Raw genomic sequence first — 18,097 nt, forward strand, 5'->3', positions numbered from 1 at the left:
CATGGGGATTATGGGAACTACAATTCAAGATGAGATTTGGGTGGGACATGGCCAAACCCTATCAGGCACTCACAATATTTGTTGAATTAATGATGGTTAGAGTCAGACTCCCTGTATACAAATCCTAGCTCCTTCCTATTTACTGACTCTGTGACCTTGGGTAAGTTATACCATCCTTGTGTGCCTCTGTTTCCTTACTTTAGAATGGAGATAATAAACTACTGACCTTAGAGTATTCTTATAAGAAATGTGAAATTCTTGGCACAATACTAATGGTTGCCCTTGCTGTTCCTGAAGATTCAGAGCTACTTGATGTGTTCTTGGTAGTATTTTCTTAAATTCTGTAACTGGACTGTGACAATAATCTTACCATTAGGTATTTAGTCTTAAAAGTGAGGGACAACTTATTGGAGAGTACCTGAAGGGTCTCATGGTCTGACTCCTCAGGCTTTAACCACTACCAGAGCACATAGTAGGAGGCCATCTCAGATCACCCTTGGCAGACGTCCCCAAATCCTGGCCCACGAACAAGCACTAGTCTGTGGCCTGTTAGGAACCGGGACGCACAGCAGGTGGTGAGTGGTGAACGAGCAAGTGAAGCTGAGCACCACCTCTTATCAGATCAGTGGCAGCATAGATTCTTATAGGAGCGCAAACCCTATTGTGAACTGCACATGTGAGGGATCTAGATTGCGTGCTCCTTATGAGAATCTAATGATAAATGTAATGCACTTGAATCATTCCAAAACCATCCTCCACTCCATCTTTGGAAAAACTGTTTTCCACGAGACTGGTCCCTGGTGTCAAAAAGGTTGGGGACGGCTGATCTTTGCATAGTCTCAAATATAAGGATTATATTAAGCCAGAAATGTTTCTCATTAAGGAATCCTTTGTTTTGAGCTGTAGGTCGTGTTTTAGAACAAGTCTGTCTTCTTCCATGTTGCAACTCCTAAAATATTTGAAAACAAGTATGTCCACTTGAGAGACAGCTCTCAACTGAACATCTCTGGTAACAAGACATTCCCTTTGAAAATAAAAGTTCCCATATTTGAACAGCATGGAATAGAATAACATTGTCTCTTAGATTCTAGTCTTCTATTAAAACCGCAGTTACTTTTGCACCAAACTAACATAGCTAGAATAGGATTGGAGTGGTGGGGAAGTAGAGGGTGTGAGTGGTGTAGCACATCGTATAGTTGCGTAGCACAATTCCAGCTCTCAGCTCAGTCCCGAGTCCCTTTTACGTGTGCTATGTTCCCACGCTTCCTGCAGATCTTACTCCTGCACTTGCAAGATCAAATGACTAGGTATGAAACATACCTAGGGTAATTATCATTCAGCATATGAAACATACCTAGTCATTTGATCTTGCAGGTGCAGGAGTAGGGTCTTCCTCTTGTTTTGTTAAATGTTACCTTGTTTTTCTTGTTCTGGTCTGTTAAAAGTGCCTTTTGATCTACCTTATTCCTTTTCTCTCTCACTTTCATGTGTCATGTCACATGTCAATTAACATTTTATTTACAGTGAAATTACAGAGATTTGTACATATGTAGGTTTTGTTTTGAGAAAAATGTGATAATTCTTTATATTCTGCTATACCTTGTTCTTTGATCACTTGCAGAGCATTCCTTGATATAAACATATTCTAATGTATTTCACTGTATTTTTGATTGATGTTTAGGTTGTTTGCAATTTGTTGCTATTAGCACTGCTGCAGTGCATCCCTTCAGTAATATTTTTGTGTCCTATAGACCATTTGCTTCTCTTTCAAAAATTTTGTGGTTACTTTTGCTGTTCTTTTTCCAAACGAACTTTAAATTATACTTATAAATTCCATTCTCACGGGTATTGCACTGAATATGTAATTTGAGGACTGACATCTTAACAGTATTGAGTCTCCCCCTCAAATACTGAAATTCTACAGGAATTAAGTACAATTCACATTTTTATATGGACTTAGGCATGCTTCTGTTTGGATTTCAGTTACAATTAGAGGTGATATATAATCGGTTTCCCCTTTCTTTGAGTTTTATGAAATGAGGAACTTCATCATGAAGTCTCAAGTAAATGAACATTTTATCCTTCTTGGGATTCTGTCACTTCTTAATGTTTGTCCTTATAGTGATTCAGCTGATTCTCATTTAAAAGTTTTTACACAAAAACAGTTTGGATTGTATTTTGAGGTTTTCACTTCAGATACTGGACAAGTAATTAGTATAAAGGCAACTAACAACTAACATGGTCATAATAGAAGTATGGTGTTTACTCTCAACATTTATCTTCCCAAAGTTGTCTTCAGCATTGAAATTTTAATGTTTGACCTTTTTAAATAGGAATGAAGATTCTAGTTACAATATATATTTGAAGGATACAGAAGCATGATTTGATTTGACACTTCATAGATAGTCACGTTATGGGATTATCTACAAAATTTTTTATCTTTTTAAAATTAGATATTTTCCTAGGTCAAAATCATTTTTCAGATGTTGCTCATTCCAGCATTAGAATCTTTATTCTGTGGGGTTTTTTAAGTGCCTTTTTGTTTTGTTTTCAGAGAAAGTTTCATTGTGCAAATCTAACTTCATGGCCTCGCTGGCTATATTCCTTATATGATGCTGTAAGTAACTTAAATTTACTTTATATATGGTAGGCCATGTCATAATTAAGGGTCATTAAAAAACAAAGGTTTAGTTTTTCCAGTTTCTAGTGCCTTATAACTTAAGAACAAGATATAAGAGTGGTGGCTCACACCTGTAATCCCAGCACTTTGGGAGGCCAAGGCAGGTGGATTACTTGAAGCCAGGCATTCAAGACTAGCCTGGGCAATATGGTGAAACCCCATCTCTACAAATACAAAAATTAGCCAGGTTTGGTGGCATGTGGCTGTAGTCTCAGCTGCTTGGGAGGCTGAGGTGGAAGGATTGCTTGAGCCTGGGAGGTCAAGGCTGCAGTGAGCTGAGATTGTGTCACTGTACTCCAGCCTGGACAACAGAGCAAGACTCTGTCTCAAAAGAAAAAAAAATGGTATCACAAGACTCTTTAGAGTTTTATTAAGCATGTGAAATTTTGTTGGGTTGGGTGAGTTACATTTAGAACATTAAAGCATCCATATTTTACAGTTTTGGCTTTTCTCTAAACAAGTATATTAACTTACATCTCTTGATCATTAGTCTATTAATTAATGCATCCATGAGGGTTTTTGCTCCTTAAAGTTTAACACTAGGCATTGCCACATTTTGCAAAACTAAGTAAGGGACAGTGCTGAAATGGTTTAAAGAATCTGGATTTCAGATCAGAGACTGACTTCAGAGTCTGATTTCTGTCACTTATTCTGTGGGCCTGGAGCAAATTACTTCTCCAAGGACCTATAAAATGGATATATAATGGTAGCTATTGTACTTGGTGTGCATAGCGGGCATTCAATAAATGCTAGCCATTTCCCTTAATCACTGCCCACAAATCTGGAGTCCTGGGAAAACTCAACAACATGCACGACACTAAAGGAAACTGCAGTTGAGCTCTGCTGTTTAGCAGCTTTTAAGCAATTACAAAGACACAATATATGAGTTTTTGCATATGTTTTGCATATGCTTGTGAAAATTATGTAGTAAACAGGTGCCAAGTAAGGTATGTAGATAGCAAGTGCTAGTGCAATTTATAGGTGCCATAATCCATATGGACTGAGTCAGAAATGGCCTAAAAGAAGGCAGAAGAGAGGCCAGTTCCAAGCAGGGGCATAGAACAGAGCAATCTGCAAGGGAGTTGGGAGCATATACCGCTGGGATAACACAGTGAGTGAGAAAAGGCTGGAAGGCAGACTTAGTGCTGGGCAAAGGAGCTGGAGCTTGATCATTGCTGCGTAAGAAAATGGAGGCATTTAAACTGGGACTGTGATGGGACTGAGTGATTACTTAAATTGCTACCAATATGTTAGTTTTAAGAGTTGAAAAGCTTAATAGTAAATTTTAATAAGTCCATGAACTTGATTATGGCTACCCTTATTTTAAACAAGGAAACCTTAATGGACAGAATCAAGAAACAGCTACGTGAATGGGATGAAAATCTAAAAGATGATTCTCTTCCTTCAAATCCAATAGGTATGAAAAGTTAGTTTCCTGCCTGGAGCCTGGGATGTCTTGCTATAAAAAATAGCTTTCTAATGGATGCAATGATATCTTTTAGATTTTAAGACTGATTAAAACATTTTAATTCTGAAACGCATAATTTCCTTTGAGCAGTTGAAAAAAATGAGTATTTTAAAATTAATTGCAATAAAATCCTTATATTCTGTGAGCACTCCAATTTTAGACAAGTTTTCCATAAAAAGTTCAAATTGCAGGAAGTGGCTGTCATCCAAAAACACTTCCTGAGTGTAAGGACTCCTTTCCCTGTTCTTTAAGGTGCCTTTAAAAGAAATGACTCTAGTTCCAGGACTTGCCTTAATTATAGATACTCTCTTATCTGTTTATAAGGTATAGTTTAGTTATTTTTCTAGTCTCTTGGCAAATAACTTCTAACATGGATTTGAGTTCATGTTCAACATAAAAGGATTTTACCAAAGTATAGGAAAAGAAATTAAATTTAGAGCTTCTGAAAAGTATATCTTTGACAGCTGGTATATTTTTGTATTGTTTATACTTGTATAAAATGTGTAACCTTATAGAGAAGGGTTTATTTCAAAAGGATATTATCCGATTTGTAAGTTATCTGATGCTTATCTGACTCCTAAGTTTAAAACTTGAAAAACCATGTCTTGAAGATTTTTCTTACAGAGTAGCTGCTTGTCTTCCTATTGATGATGTATTGAGAATTCAGCTCCTTAAAATTGGCAGTGCTATCCAACGACTTCGCTGTGAATTAGACATTATGAATAAAGTGAGTAAAGTGAATATGTTTTTGATGCCCATGTTTTATTCAGGCTGGAGAACTAGGATGCTCTGTTGGGGCCGATGGAGCTCTGTATAGAGTCCAGTAATGTAGTCAGGCAATTCAGATTTCAATTGGGATCTTACAGATAAACTCATTGTTTTGTATTTGTCAAATATGAATACATTTATCAACTTAGTGAAAAATAACTTGATTTCTGCATGGAAATATCCAAGGTTATATATCACTATTCCTTTACCTCAGAGAAGGTCATTTAGTTTTATGTAAATATGTGGCAGATCTCAGTTTCAGTGATTTTCTTGCTCCATCTTTAAGTGTTTTTGAATGCTTGGAAGGAAAATACAATATTCAGAGAGAGCAATATCTTTTAAGTTTCTTGATGATCTGTGTGATTACATGATAAAGTGAATGCCAGTTTTTCCTACCAATAATTTTTCTCTCAAATTTTTTAGTGTACTTCCCTTTGCTGTAAACAATGTCAAGAAACAGAAATAACAACCAAAAATGAAATATTCAGGTAAGGTCTTTATTACATTTTTAATATACCTGCCTTATCAGAATTATAATCAAGACTGTATTTCTGTTTTCCATATACTTTCCTCCAATACCTAAAAATTACAAACATTCAGCAAATGAAATACAGGGAATTAGCTCACTTTTGCTAAGACCGTCTTCCAGATTGGGTACTCAGAGCAACAAGGCATGTCAGGGATTATTCACAGGTAATGAGCAAGGTAAAGTAAAACAACTGAGAAATTATTTTCCCCTTAATTCTTGTTGACAATCTATATATTAGACTGTCTTCAATTAGGCCCTAACATAGATGCTTCAGAAATTACATTTCAGTCATCAGTTTTGCCATATAGGGCCAAAGTAGGACATGCTTCTGAACACAACTGATGCTCTGATATAAGTGTTTGAAAATCATTTTATGACAAATTCATCAGAGTTATAAATCAAGAAGGTAAGGAAACTGCTTTCTGCAAAATAATCAACTGCCCCAAAATGACCACACAGGACCTTGTCATTGCACTTATACTCTCAGACTCCTTCAGAAGCATTTGAGTTTTATGTTCTTTACAATGTCTTTCTTGAGGAGGGTTTTAAAAACAAGTACTATTTCCTTTGAGTCATCACAGAAAACATTTAGACATTTAAGACAAAACAGGCCTGTCTGCCAGCTGCACCCCCACCCCATTTTCATACTAAGATCCTGGTATTATATAAAACTGAAAGATTAAAAACTGTATAGCTCATACCTCATTTCTTGGTGAACTTCAATAAAATTCTAAGCATTTCTCATTTTGACTTGTTCTCCATGTTGATTCTTTGTTTTAGTTTATCCTTATGTGGGCCGATGGCAGCTTATGTGAACCCTCATGGATATGTGCATGAGACACTTACTGTGTATAAGGCTTGCAACTTGAATCTGATAGGCCGGCCGTCTACGGAACACAGCTGGTTTCCTGGGTAATATTATGGTGGTGGTTGCTTTTTTTTTTCTTTTTTTTACCTTAATTGGGCAGAAAAATCCAGAGTCCTAAGCAGAGTTGCCACAATCTTTATAATAAAAAGTAGTCAAATGAGTAATTTGATACAAAAATTAGCCGGGTGTGGGGGCAGGGGCCTGTACTCCCAGCTACTCGGGAGGCTGAGGCACAAGAATCTCTTGAACCTGGAAGGCAGAGTGTTGCAGTGAGCCAAGATTGTGCCACTGCACTCCAGCCTGGGTGACAGAGTGAGAATCTGTCTCCAAAAAAAAAAAAAATTTATTTAAATGTCCTTCATTCCACAAATAGCTAGAAACATCTGTTGCACTTTTTGTATCTTTTATATAGCATCATTGAATGAAAGGAAGGAAAGGTTGACAACTGCAGTTGTCCTCAAATTACTGTATCCAGTTAAATCCAAAATTGTTTTTTTCTGTCACGTAATTCTGAAAATCAGCTGTCTTATGACCCAGTAAAACTTTATATCTGGACCATATTCTGTAGTAATGTAAAACTGGAGAATGTTTACAAAGCAATAATAGACTAAGAAGGTGCAGAACCCATTGAATCCTGCTTTTCTTCTAGTTTGCCTTTTTTTGTTGTTTGTTTGCTTCAGCTTAATGATTCTCTATGATCCTGGGAACCTGTTCAGTTCCCTCAGCTGTACTATCTTCAGTTTTCAAAGAGGGATGCTAAGAAGGGATTACATGCTACTCTGGGGTTAGGACTATGTCACTTGGATTGCCCTGTCTTACTTGGCACCCTATGTGAGGACTAAAACTACAATACATTTGTTACTATAAATAAATGTGGCATGGTATACCTAGGGAAAAAAATAAGGAAACAGTTGCAATTACATGGTTTATCTTAAGAACAAAATGCCATGATTTGTATTTCTGGTTGCATTATCTGACAATCATTCTTATTTTAGAATAGTAGTTTTTCAGTATTTTTTGAGACGTGTCCTTCCTGGCCCATCCAGTTTAACTCAGACAGAAGTGCATTATTTCTGCAGGTGATTGCTGTTTTCTAACTTGACTGCAATACAACAAAGGAAAAGCCAGTACAAGTTAGAATGTGGTCTTGGCAACCAGCTATTTCTATGCAGTAGAAGAAAAATGTAAACATGGCGCTTAAGAGCATAAAAGTCATACATATTACAAAATTAGAAAATGTTTTTAGGTTTCAGGGAACTGTATGGATCAAATCTCAACTTAGAATCTCCTTAATCCTTAGAATTTGCTTCTAAGGTCTGTCTTCATGATAGGTTTATATGATAGGCTTGGAGTACAGAAGTGTTTCCTTAGCTGATATCTTTCCTTAATTTCTTAGGTATGCCTGGACTGTTGCCCAGTGTAAGATCTGTGCAAGCCATATTGGATGGAAGTTTACGGCCACCAAAAAAGACATGTCACCTCAAAAATTCTGGGGCTTAACACGATCTGCTCTGTTGCCCACGATCCCAGACACTGAAGATGAACTAAGTCCAGACAAAGTAATACTTTGCTTGTAAACAGATGTGATAGAGATAAAGTTATCTGACAAATTGGTTATATTCTAAAATCAGATCTGCTTTGGAAATTATTGCCTCTGATACATACCTAAGTAAACATAACATTACTTGGAGGGTTGCAGTTTCTAAGTGAAACTGTATTTGAAACTTTTAAGTATACTTTTGGAGAGCATGAACGGCAGTCTAGAATACCAGAATCATCTATTTGGGTAGCTTGGTGCCATTATCCTGTGGAATCTGATATGTTTGGTAGCATGTCATTGATGGGACATGAAGACATCTTTGGAAATGATGAGATTATTTCCTGCGTAAAAAAAAAAATCTTAAATTCCTACAATGTGAAACTAATAATTTGATCCTGATGTATGGGACAGCATATCTGTACCAGTGCTCTAAATAACAAAAGCTAGGGTGACAAGTACATGTTCCTTTTTGAAAGAAGCAAGGCAGTGTATATTATTCTAAAAGGGCTTTGTTCCTTTCCATTTTCTTTAGCTTCTCTGAGATACTGATTTGTAAATTTTGAAAATTAGTTAAAATATGCAGTTTTTTGAGCCCACGAATAGTTGTCATTTCCGTTATGTGCCTGTTAGTAAAAAGTAGTATTGTGTATTTGCTCAGTATTTGAACTATAAGCCCATTTATACTGTTCCATACAAAAGCTATTTTTCAAAAATTAATTTGAACCAAAACTACTACTATAGGGGAAAGATGCCAAAACATGTCCCCTCACCCAGGCTAAACGTGATACTGTATTAGATACTGTATTATTTTGTTCAATGTAAATTGAAGAAAATCTGTAAGTAAACCTTAAGCGTGAAACTAAACATGTTCTTTGTTCAAATAATGTAAAAGTTCTAAAAAGACTGCTTTGCCACCTACCTCTTTGCTTATATTCAAGGGTTTAGTGGGTCCTTCCACATTTGTGTGATAACTTTCGTTTTATTGATATTCCTTTTATTGATATTCCTTTGCTACTTTAAAACTAATCAGGTTATATGCTTACTCAAATATAGTAATAGTACGAGGCCAAAATACATGCCTTGAAGGTGGAGTGAAATCAGAAATCAGTTGAGTATCACATTGCATATTTATGTAAATAGAGTAAATGAAAATTCAAGAATACTTCTATTCAGGATATGCCCCTACCTTATTTTTTCTAAGCTCTACTTTTACTACTTTAATAACTTTGGGTTTATATGACTTCACTGGTCTGGTTGTTCATATAGTTCTTACACTGCACTAAAACTTTCTCAGTGGATCCCAGGAAGTTCTTTTCAGTAGCATAGTACATCTCTGTAGGCTGAAATCTAAACCAGTTGCAATGAGTTACCTTTTCCCCCTGAAAAGTTATAATTTCAGTATGTCCCATACTGTTTACTAGCAAATAAAATTTTCTAATCTGTAAAAACACACATACACTACTACTGAAAATGGTTTTATACATGACAAAACCAGACCCGATAGCTAAATCTGCATACTTTCTATACAGATCTATACAGAAATAGTATGTATTATATGATGTTGGGTCTATCAAAGTATTATTTTATAATGCATCTAATTACTGACCTGTGTGCAGTCATTTCTGAGGCTTTCTTGCATCATAGCCCCTGTGACACTTCCTCTTAGAAATATTACACTCTACAAAATTGTTTTATCAAGGTCCAAAATTACTATTTGCTCATAGAGTACAAAGATGTTATGACTGACTGGCTACACAGAAAAGAAAGAAATTATGAAATGTCAGTATAGCAGCTGAAATAAACAGTTTGTGTTATACATTTTATTTACCTAATGAAAGCATTTAGGACTCAAATCTTTAGAGAACAAATATAAATGTAAGCCATATCCTTTTAATTAGTAACACTTTAAAGAGAGGCATATTACCATTGTATATGACACCTGATACACATTGTCAGATACCACATAAACATATTTATCTTCCAATCCCAATGTTTTATTAAAATAATAGGCTCAAGAGTGACCCTCAAGTTAATCCCATGACTTTCCCAGGCTCTACATGCATATCAAGCACATACTAAAGCATAGCTTACTAGAACAAATCCTGTACCTATGAATGCCAGCAACTGGGGACACAGTTATTTCAATTGCAAACAATAAACATTTTTTCTTCAAGACAGTTACCACTTTTTAAGATCTTAGTACTACCCTATGCAAAAACATTTTTTTTTTAAAAGCCTGAACAGGTTAAGATAATAGCCAACTATGTTTTCTCAGGTGAAACTATTCCAAAAGAACTGTACATTCAGTGATATAAATCAGATCCAGAAAGGTGGATCTCAGTTTAGTTCTTGAAATATAATTCACAAAATAAGACCCTTGTTGTTCTACAGAGGTCCCCTAATCTGTCTTTTATTCTGGTGTAGTCTCTAAAACCTCATTAAGAGGGAGGGGGGAAAATTTATTCTTACCAGAAATGCTCTGCTTTTTAGTAGCCATCAGTTTTAGGTCTTCTTTATGTAACTCAAAAGTTCATCTTTTTCCATTTGGTAACCACTTTTTTTCCACTGTTCTCGCAACTGTTGTAATAGAGCCCCAATTTCTTTTCCTGAAGAAATGCCCACTTTTCTGATGTCATGGCCACTTACAGGAAATGGAGGAATGGACCACTGCTGCATTTCCTTTAGGAGACAGTGCTCTCCTTGGTACTTCAGTAGTTCACATACACGAGTAGGTGCATCAGGTTCCCTAGACTACGTGTCAAAATCAAACATTTAGTTTCATCACACATGAAAACATACACTTACAATCTTATCCTAAAATTTAAATACTAAACATAAATTTTTTCATTTAAAATAAGTAAAATTCACAGAATTGTAGATCTTAGTTTTAATAAATTAATTCTAAATTAGTGACAATACTTCATATTTCTGACCAAGCCTAGTATATACTTACATCTATAATGAAGTCTTGATAGGGTTTCAATGGTTCTGAACTATCTGTTGCTTTAATTAAATCTTTCTTATTTTTAACTATAAATAAGCCAAGGTTTTTCTCTTCTTTTGCGATCTTCAACCTCAAATCCAATTTTGTGACATCATCTTGTACTTTGAATAATGAGGCCAAAAGAGTCATTGGCTTTGGTGAAAAACCTTCAACATTTTTACTGACTTTGTCAAATTCTTCTAAACTTGCATTAGCAGGTAAACCTGTAGGGACAAAAGCATTTTTCACCTGTTTTTAGTGGGGATAAAAAAACCACTCATATCCTAAACCTTGCCACTGTTTTAGTATCCAGAAATGCTTTGTCACTAGGATACATTATATAGGTTCAGTCTGATGTTCCAACTTACAGGCAAACCACTATATATTGTTATCCTCTCCCCTGTCACCTTCAAAACCTCTAAAATGTTCTTGTTTCTATTAAAGCTACATCAAGAAGTCCAGGGGTGGCGGTGATGGTGGTGTCAGACTCACAAGGCATACTCTTTCTAATCACAAATTCCTGACTTTCCACTGATACAAGATCCACCCCCCATTCAGTAATGTTACTGAAATTTGAAATATGCCCAAGCTTCCAGAAGTGTGATAAACCATATAATCCCACTGTTCTTTGTGAAAATGAATTACAACATTTACTGAACAATTTCTGTATACAAGTCACTCTTCTAAAAGAGCTTTACATGTATTAACTCACTGAATCCTTTTAGCTTTTCTATTAGATAGAGGCTACATTACTTTTAAACCGCTTTTTTGGGTTAGAAACTAACCCAAGTTGCAAAGACTAGATAAGGGGCTGAGCTTCCTTCAAACCTAGATCTGACTAGAGACTACTCTACAAGCACCATAGGCTGTCTTTGAGCTGTTCCCTACTCACGACAACTTACCCCATAACCCAAACTTTGTCTTATTTTAAAATACTCCATTTCTCCATCAAGAATTCTTCAATCAAATGAGTCAAACTTTCCTTATGAAATTTGAAACCAGATATTTCACTGCCAAAAATTCAAACACTTTATAACTTGCTCTCACCTATATAAGGAGCCACATCAAGATCATAGATAAGGTGAATCAAATGATTTACATGGTTACCAACAAGAATTTTTTTCAGTTCCACCCAAATCCTTTCTCCTGATATTCCAGCCAAGCCTTTTGCATTTTCTGCAATTGCTTCCAAAGTTTCAGGATCATGGTCACCAGGTTTGTCTACAATTCTCCCATAAAACCTACAAGACAAAATCTTGACAGGGTATTACCTCTATATTGGCATATCATAAGCAAAATCTGTTTTTCATTTTTATTGGTACTATCTCATACATCTGCTTAATGAAAACAACATAGAATTAGGTAGGTCTAGAAGGGACCTTAGAAAGCAACTGGTCATTTCTCCACCTCCTCTTTCTTTTCCCAGATAAGAAAACCCAGGATCGAATAAAATATAAGTAGCCTTTTTGAGGTTAGCAAGAACTAAAACTTCAAGGTCTCCACCTCACTTCCAAATTACTGACTCAAGACGTTCCGAATGGTCATCAAATGCAATTCCTGAACTGGCACTTATACTTGATGAAAAAAAAAAATAGCATTCTTGTAAAGGCAGCAAACCAAAAGAAGACTGCAGTGCCTTAACAGAGTAGTCTTAATTCCTCAAAGCTTGCCTGTCTGTACACATTAGTACTTTCAATGAAAACCTTCAAATATGACTAATCTAGTTGCACACCCTGGAGTATATTTCATGGAATCTTAAAACTGGAAGCCCTAACGTACATGTGTTTTCCCTCTTATACCCTTAAAATTCTAATGAATACCCTCTATTCATCAGCGGTCCCAAAGTGATGCTAAATAAGTAAATTAATGCTAAATTTGGATTAGTGATCCAAATACAGCTAAGTCTTAATCTATGTTCTCTTATTTATGAGAGACTACAAATACTCAAGTTTAGAGAAACTACATTGACAAAATATCCATGATCTGTTATAGAATATTCTGAGAGCAATCCCAACCAGTGAAAAATGAATATTACTTGACATAAACTAGCCAATTCGGATAGTTTTTTTAAAAAGGTTAGTGTGTGACATTTAAACATCATTGCTACCCACAAAACTAGTCATGCATTTCATATTTACCAAGTTTATCCAAGATTTTTTTTTTTTTTTTTTGAGATGGAGTCTCACTGTGTCGCCCAGGCTGGAGTGCAGTGGCGCAATCTCGGCTCACTGCAAGCTCCACCTCCTGGGTTCACGCCATTCTCCTGCCTCAGCCTCCCGAGTAGCTGGGACTACAGGCACCCACCACCATGCCCGGCTAATTTTTTGTATTTTTAGTAGAGATGGGGTTTCACCATGTTAGCCAGGATGGTCTCGATCTCCTGACCTTGTGATCCACCCACCTCGGCCTCCCAAAGTGCTGGGATTACAGGCGTGAGCCACCACACCCGGCCTATCCAAGTTTTGAGTATGTCTTTATACTTTGATTTTTTAAATCATATAACAGGTATTTCTTTTCACCAAAATCATTTTGTTGTGAACCATCACCGATTTCCACGACCACCTAAAACCGTAAGCTGTATGAAGGCGAACACTTTCACTCATTCATTACCGTGTTTAATGCAGCTAATACAGGGATTGACCTGTGTGGTAAGCATTCAAACATCTGTGTAATTAATGAATCAATTGAGGAAATATCAATCAAAAAGAAAAATGGGCATTTAAAAAAATGACTTAAATCAAATTTGTAGGAAAGATCACATAAAGTATATGTGCGTTCTGGGAATGAAAATACAATATGAAGTAGCTAAGTAATTTTCACTCGTAAGTCATAGGGTGCTAGGTCTTCACTGGAGACAAGACATTTGGGATGTCACCATTTTGTACACTGACCTGCTGTGGGTTTCATATGACCAGTGTTACGCTCTAGTGATGGTATTAAAACTTTCATTTTTTATTTTTAAAAATTCTTACCTGAAGTATCTTAAAATTCTAAGATAATCCTCTTGTATTCTCTGTTTAGCATGTCCAACAAATCTAACTTTCTTATTTTTTAAATCTTCATAACCATTAAAGTAGTCAAATAAAGTGCCATCAAAACCTATTCATTAGAAAAGGAGGGAGAAAAATCACTATTGGCAAATAAGAATTTGAAAACACAAGAAAATCAGCTAAACACTATCAACAAACAGTAAAAATTCAGCAGAGTGAAGAGTTATTAAAACACATAGGTATTCATACATATCAACTATCAAATGGAAGACAATAAAAGACTGTCTTTTAGTCTGTTTAGCTGCATTTACAATTGCAACTAAAAAGATAATCCAAGGATAAACTAAACAAGAAATATGCAAAACTTGTATGAGGTGGAGTGGAGCCAACAAGACACCATACAAGCTGATTTTCACAATATGGGAAAATAAACAATAGCCAAAATAAAATGGAAAAAATACATAACAGGATTAACAGAAGAAACGAGGAAAATATTTTATAATCTTGGAATCTTTATAATCTTGAAGATCTTTCAAACTCTACTTAGCAAGAAAATAGAAAACAAAACACAAAACAACAGGATTTTCGAAGAAATAATTGAATGACATAAAAAATCAAATATGCCTGTATGGCAGGAACTGCTATCACACACAAAGTCATAAGTGACATTTTTGGAAAAATATATGTAAGTCCATATTAAAAAAATGGCTAATTTCCATAACATATAAAAGTTCTAATAAAAAGGCCACGTAAATACAAAAATAGGCTACATATAAAGGAAATACAGAAATCTCTTTAATAATGAAGATTTTCAACCTTAGTCATAAATCCTTTTTTTGTTCTTTGAGGCAGATTCTCACTTTGTCACCCTGGTTGGAGTGCAGTGGTGCAATCTCAGCTCACTGCAGCCTCCCAGCTTCAGCCTCCCAAGTAAACCTGCCACTACACACAGCTAATTTTTGTATTTTCAGTAGAGACAGGGTTTCGGCAAGTGGGCCAGGCTGGTCTCGAACTCCTGACATCAAGTGATCTGCCCACCTCAGCCTCCCAAAGTGCTAGGGTTACAGGCATAAGCCACCATGCCCGGCCAGTAAATACCCATTTCCGAGATAGCGTTTTTCAGATCAGCAACGATGCAAACATTTGATAACAGTGTTAGCAAGGGTGTGGTTAAACGGGCAGTCCTGTTCATTACAGATCAGGAGACTTCACTATAGAGCCTTTAAAACTTTGTGAATTTTGAACCATGTTAATCTATTAGCCATTCACAAAAATGGTAATAAACAAATGTTCTCATATGTTGAACCAAAAAAGAAAAAGTGACATAAAACTAATTTTATATATATGTACATAAAACCTTAAGTATTAATTAGTACAGCGACCACTTCACACTGGTTTGCCTGAGACATTCCTAGTTTTAAAGTTGAAAATCACACATCCAAGGAAGTATTTCAAGCTCAAGCAAACTAAGACAGTTGGTTACCATGGAGACTTAAAAAAAAAGAAAAAGGAATTTAGAGCCGAAACAGACACCATTCAGCTAACCAAATGGGGAGGTCAGTGATCCTATGAGATATTTCACTCTGCAGCATTACAGAAAAGAGGCACTGACAACTACTTATCAAAAATACCTCTTGGCTGTGTTTGAACTTGAATGTTCTTTGATTATCCCAAAAGCAACAGTATATTGGTAAGTTCACACTTAATGCTTAACTCTTCCCAAGCTGTTAATAGTTTTATATGCATAGTAACTTTTAAAAGGGAACCATCTTGATGTACATGGCAAATTTCGAAGGCTCCAGATTCAAAAAGACATAAAAGAAAATGAAGATAAAAAGAAAATGTGTAAATAGGCAAAAATATGATCACAAAGTAGCAAATAATATGGTATATCCATCTTGGTGTTATTTCTCCTAATGAAGAGACTTGTAACTGTCCCTGGGGAACCTAAAGGCCAGATCAAAATTTGGAGGAAAAAATCATAGGAATATGATCAAAGCAAAAATAGGGGTTTGAGAAGCAAAGTAACCAACCATAAATGCCAGAACTATGAATGCTTGATCTAATAAGGCTTGGAAAAAGCCAGGATAGAAAACTACACAAAGCTTAGTAAGCATCATACTGGTGTGTATTTTGTTTTGCTCTGAATATCATCCTTTTAAAATACAGTAAATAAAAATATGAAATATGGTTGAGTTGCAGGGAATAATGTAGCGATTAAGAATGTGACCTCTGGAGTCAGGCTGCCTGAGTTGGAATTCTGATCCTACACTTTACAAGCTGTGCAACTTTGGGCAAGTTACCATCGGTTAAATAGCAGTATCTGCTTCGCAGGGTTGTCAGGAGATTAAATTTATATAATGTGCTTAGAACAGTGCCTGACATGTTATAAGGGTTCAGTAAATGTCAGAAAATGATAGTACCAATAAGAACAGCTTTTATTTCATAAACTAGGACACTGAAAAAGAGTATTAGTTTCTCTCCTTCAGTATGCTTATGAGAAAGAAGCCAGTTAGACAAGACTCTCTATATTGCACTATTTGGAGCAGTTTCCTCCATGAGTAAATATGAGAATAAATAAATACCTGGAGCTCTGACTACATTAACTGAGAGAAAAATGCACCAATTGGGCTTTCTATGGTCATATATTGCCTAGGCTTTGGAAACAAGCCAAAATCATGGTTCTCTGTTAAACGAAGTTACTTAATATCTCTCAGTCTCATGTTTCCTCTTCTATCAAGTGGGCTTAACACACTTTATGAAGTTTTTCTGAGAGTTTAATGAAATAAAGTATATCAGGTACCCAATGTTGTACCTAGAACCCAGTAGGTACCCTAGAAATTGTATCTGTCATTACTATAATCAGCAAGAGATCCCAGCTTAGCTTATAAACTTCTTGCCCATCTATGCATGAAGCAAATCCTATTACTTCATCCTTTTACCACTATTGTTGCTACAAACTAGGTTACGAATACTTTTTTTTCCAAAATCTTTAATCCAAAATCTTAAACATAAAGGGCTTGTCTTAACTTTAAAGTACAACATATGATGCATTAGTAATGTATCAAAACACTAACCTAATTCGTATCTACCCCCCATATAATTCCCAGTGCTTTCATTAAACAAAAAAGTTAAGCTGAAATAAATAGGTTTCATCATTCTGATTACTAATGATTCCTAGAATACAATGCTAAAAAAGAATCTGAGGCTGTGTGTAGGCTCAGCAGTAAAAAAGGTACTGAAGTCATTCACCATTGTTTGCCAGGGAAGCAAAAGAGAGGAAAGAGTGAATAAACACGCATGGAAGATAGTGCAAAGGAAAAAGAATGATCCTGGGTGTGTGTGTGGATGTGTGTGGAGTATGTACATGTACCGTGTGTGTGCACTTTTCTTCCCTGAAATAATGTTGTTTATATGCAGTTAAGTTAGCACTGACTGAATGTGTACATGTGTCAGGCACTGTTCTAAGCATTTACAATTAACTCTCTTAAACCTCACAGCTGTACAAAGGAAGCCAATATTAATTAACGTTTTTGTTTCGTGGCTAGTGAGTGACGGAGTCAGAATTGGACCCCAGGGATTTTGGCTCCAGAGTCTATTCTTTTTTTTTGAGACGGAGTCTCCCTCTGTTGCCCAGGCTGGAGTGCAGTGGCACAATCTCAGCTCACTGCAAGCTCCGCCTCCCGAGTTCATGCCATTCTCCTGCCTCAGCCTCCCGAGTAGCTGGGACTACAGGCACCTGCCACCACGCCCAGCTAATTTTTTGTATTTTTAGTAGAGATGGGGTTTCACCATATTAGCCAGGATGGTCTCAATCTCCTGACCCCATGATCCGCCTGCCTCGGCCTCCCAAAGTGCTGGGATTACAGGCGTGAGCCACCGTGCCCAGCCCAGAGACTATTCTTTTAAGCAATCTGCTAAACCATCTCTTAGAACAAATTAATGCAACTTCTCAAGTTGAAGAACATTTCCAGAATGTAGGTTTTACTTGAAAAGAAGGCATTCTGATAGACTCAAAACATGGTTTTATCTGCAAATATTACCTAAAAACATAGAATTTATAGTGAGATCTCTGCGTTCCGCATCTTTCTGCCAGTCAGTTGTAAATTCTACCTCAGCATGTCTTCCATCAGTGGTGACATCAATCCGTAGTGTAGTAATCTCAAAATTTTCTTCATGAAGCTGCAATTAAATACATGGGGTTTTTGTTGTCATTTAAATTAGGTTTTCATACTACTGAATTGAAAAAAATAAGTTTTTATCTTTATAAA

At 36.1% G+C, this 18,097-nt stretch overlaps 2 protein-coding genes across 8 annotated transcripts in view; one reads left to right on the forward strand and one right to left on the reverse strand.

Moving 5' to 3' along the window:
- CRBN (cereblon) overlaps positions 1 to 8,717 on the forward strand; it is a 29,483-nt gene extending 20,766 nt beyond the window's left edge. Inside the window, 6 exon segments of the mRNA NM_001134083.1 lie at positions 2,555 to 2,617; positions 4,013 to 4,097; positions 4,760 to 4,875; positions 5,340 to 5,404; positions 6,226 to 6,357; positions 7,710 to 8,717. Coding sequence (NP_001127555.1) covers positions 2,555 to 2,617; positions 4,013 to 4,097; positions 4,760 to 4,875; positions 5,340 to 5,404; positions 6,226 to 6,357; positions 7,710 to 7,890 — 642 coding nt within the window. The 3' untranslated portion in view covers positions 7,891 to 8,717.
- Positions 1 to 18,097, reverse strand: part of TRNT1 (tRNA nucleotidyl transferase 1) — a 36,371-nt gene that overhangs the window by 5,969 nt on the left and 12,305 nt on the right. For 2 of the 7 annotated variants that reach the window (XM_063721958.1, XM_063721959.1), the window contains exons 4-8: positions 17,870 to 18,008; positions 13,809 to 13,935; positions 11,884 to 12,077; positions 10,807 to 11,060; positions 5,393 to 10,604 (exon numbers count right to left, since the gene is read on the reverse strand). In XM_063721958.1, the coding sequence (XP_063578028.1) occupies positions 10,356 to 10,604; positions 10,807 to 11,060; positions 11,884 to 12,077; positions 13,809 to 13,935; positions 17,870 to 18,008 (963 nt within the window). In that variant the 3' untranslated portion in view covers positions 5,393 to 10,355. Of the gene's footprint in view, positions 1 to 5,392; positions 10,605 to 10,806; positions 11,061 to 11,883; positions 12,078 to 13,808; positions 13,936 to 17,869; positions 18,009 to 18,097 lie in introns of those variants that run through there. The other 5 variants (XR_008523714.2, XR_008523715.2, XR_010139180.1 and 2 more) reach the window with 5 other exon arrangements.

This window comes from Pongo abelii, chromosome 2 (genome assembly GCF_028885655.2).
Source record: "Pongo abelii isolate AG06213 chromosome 2, NHGRI_mPonAbe1-v2.0_pri, whole genome shotgun sequence".
Lineage (NCBI taxonomy): Eukaryota > Metazoa > Chordata > Mammalia > Primates > Hominidae > Pongo > Pongo abelii.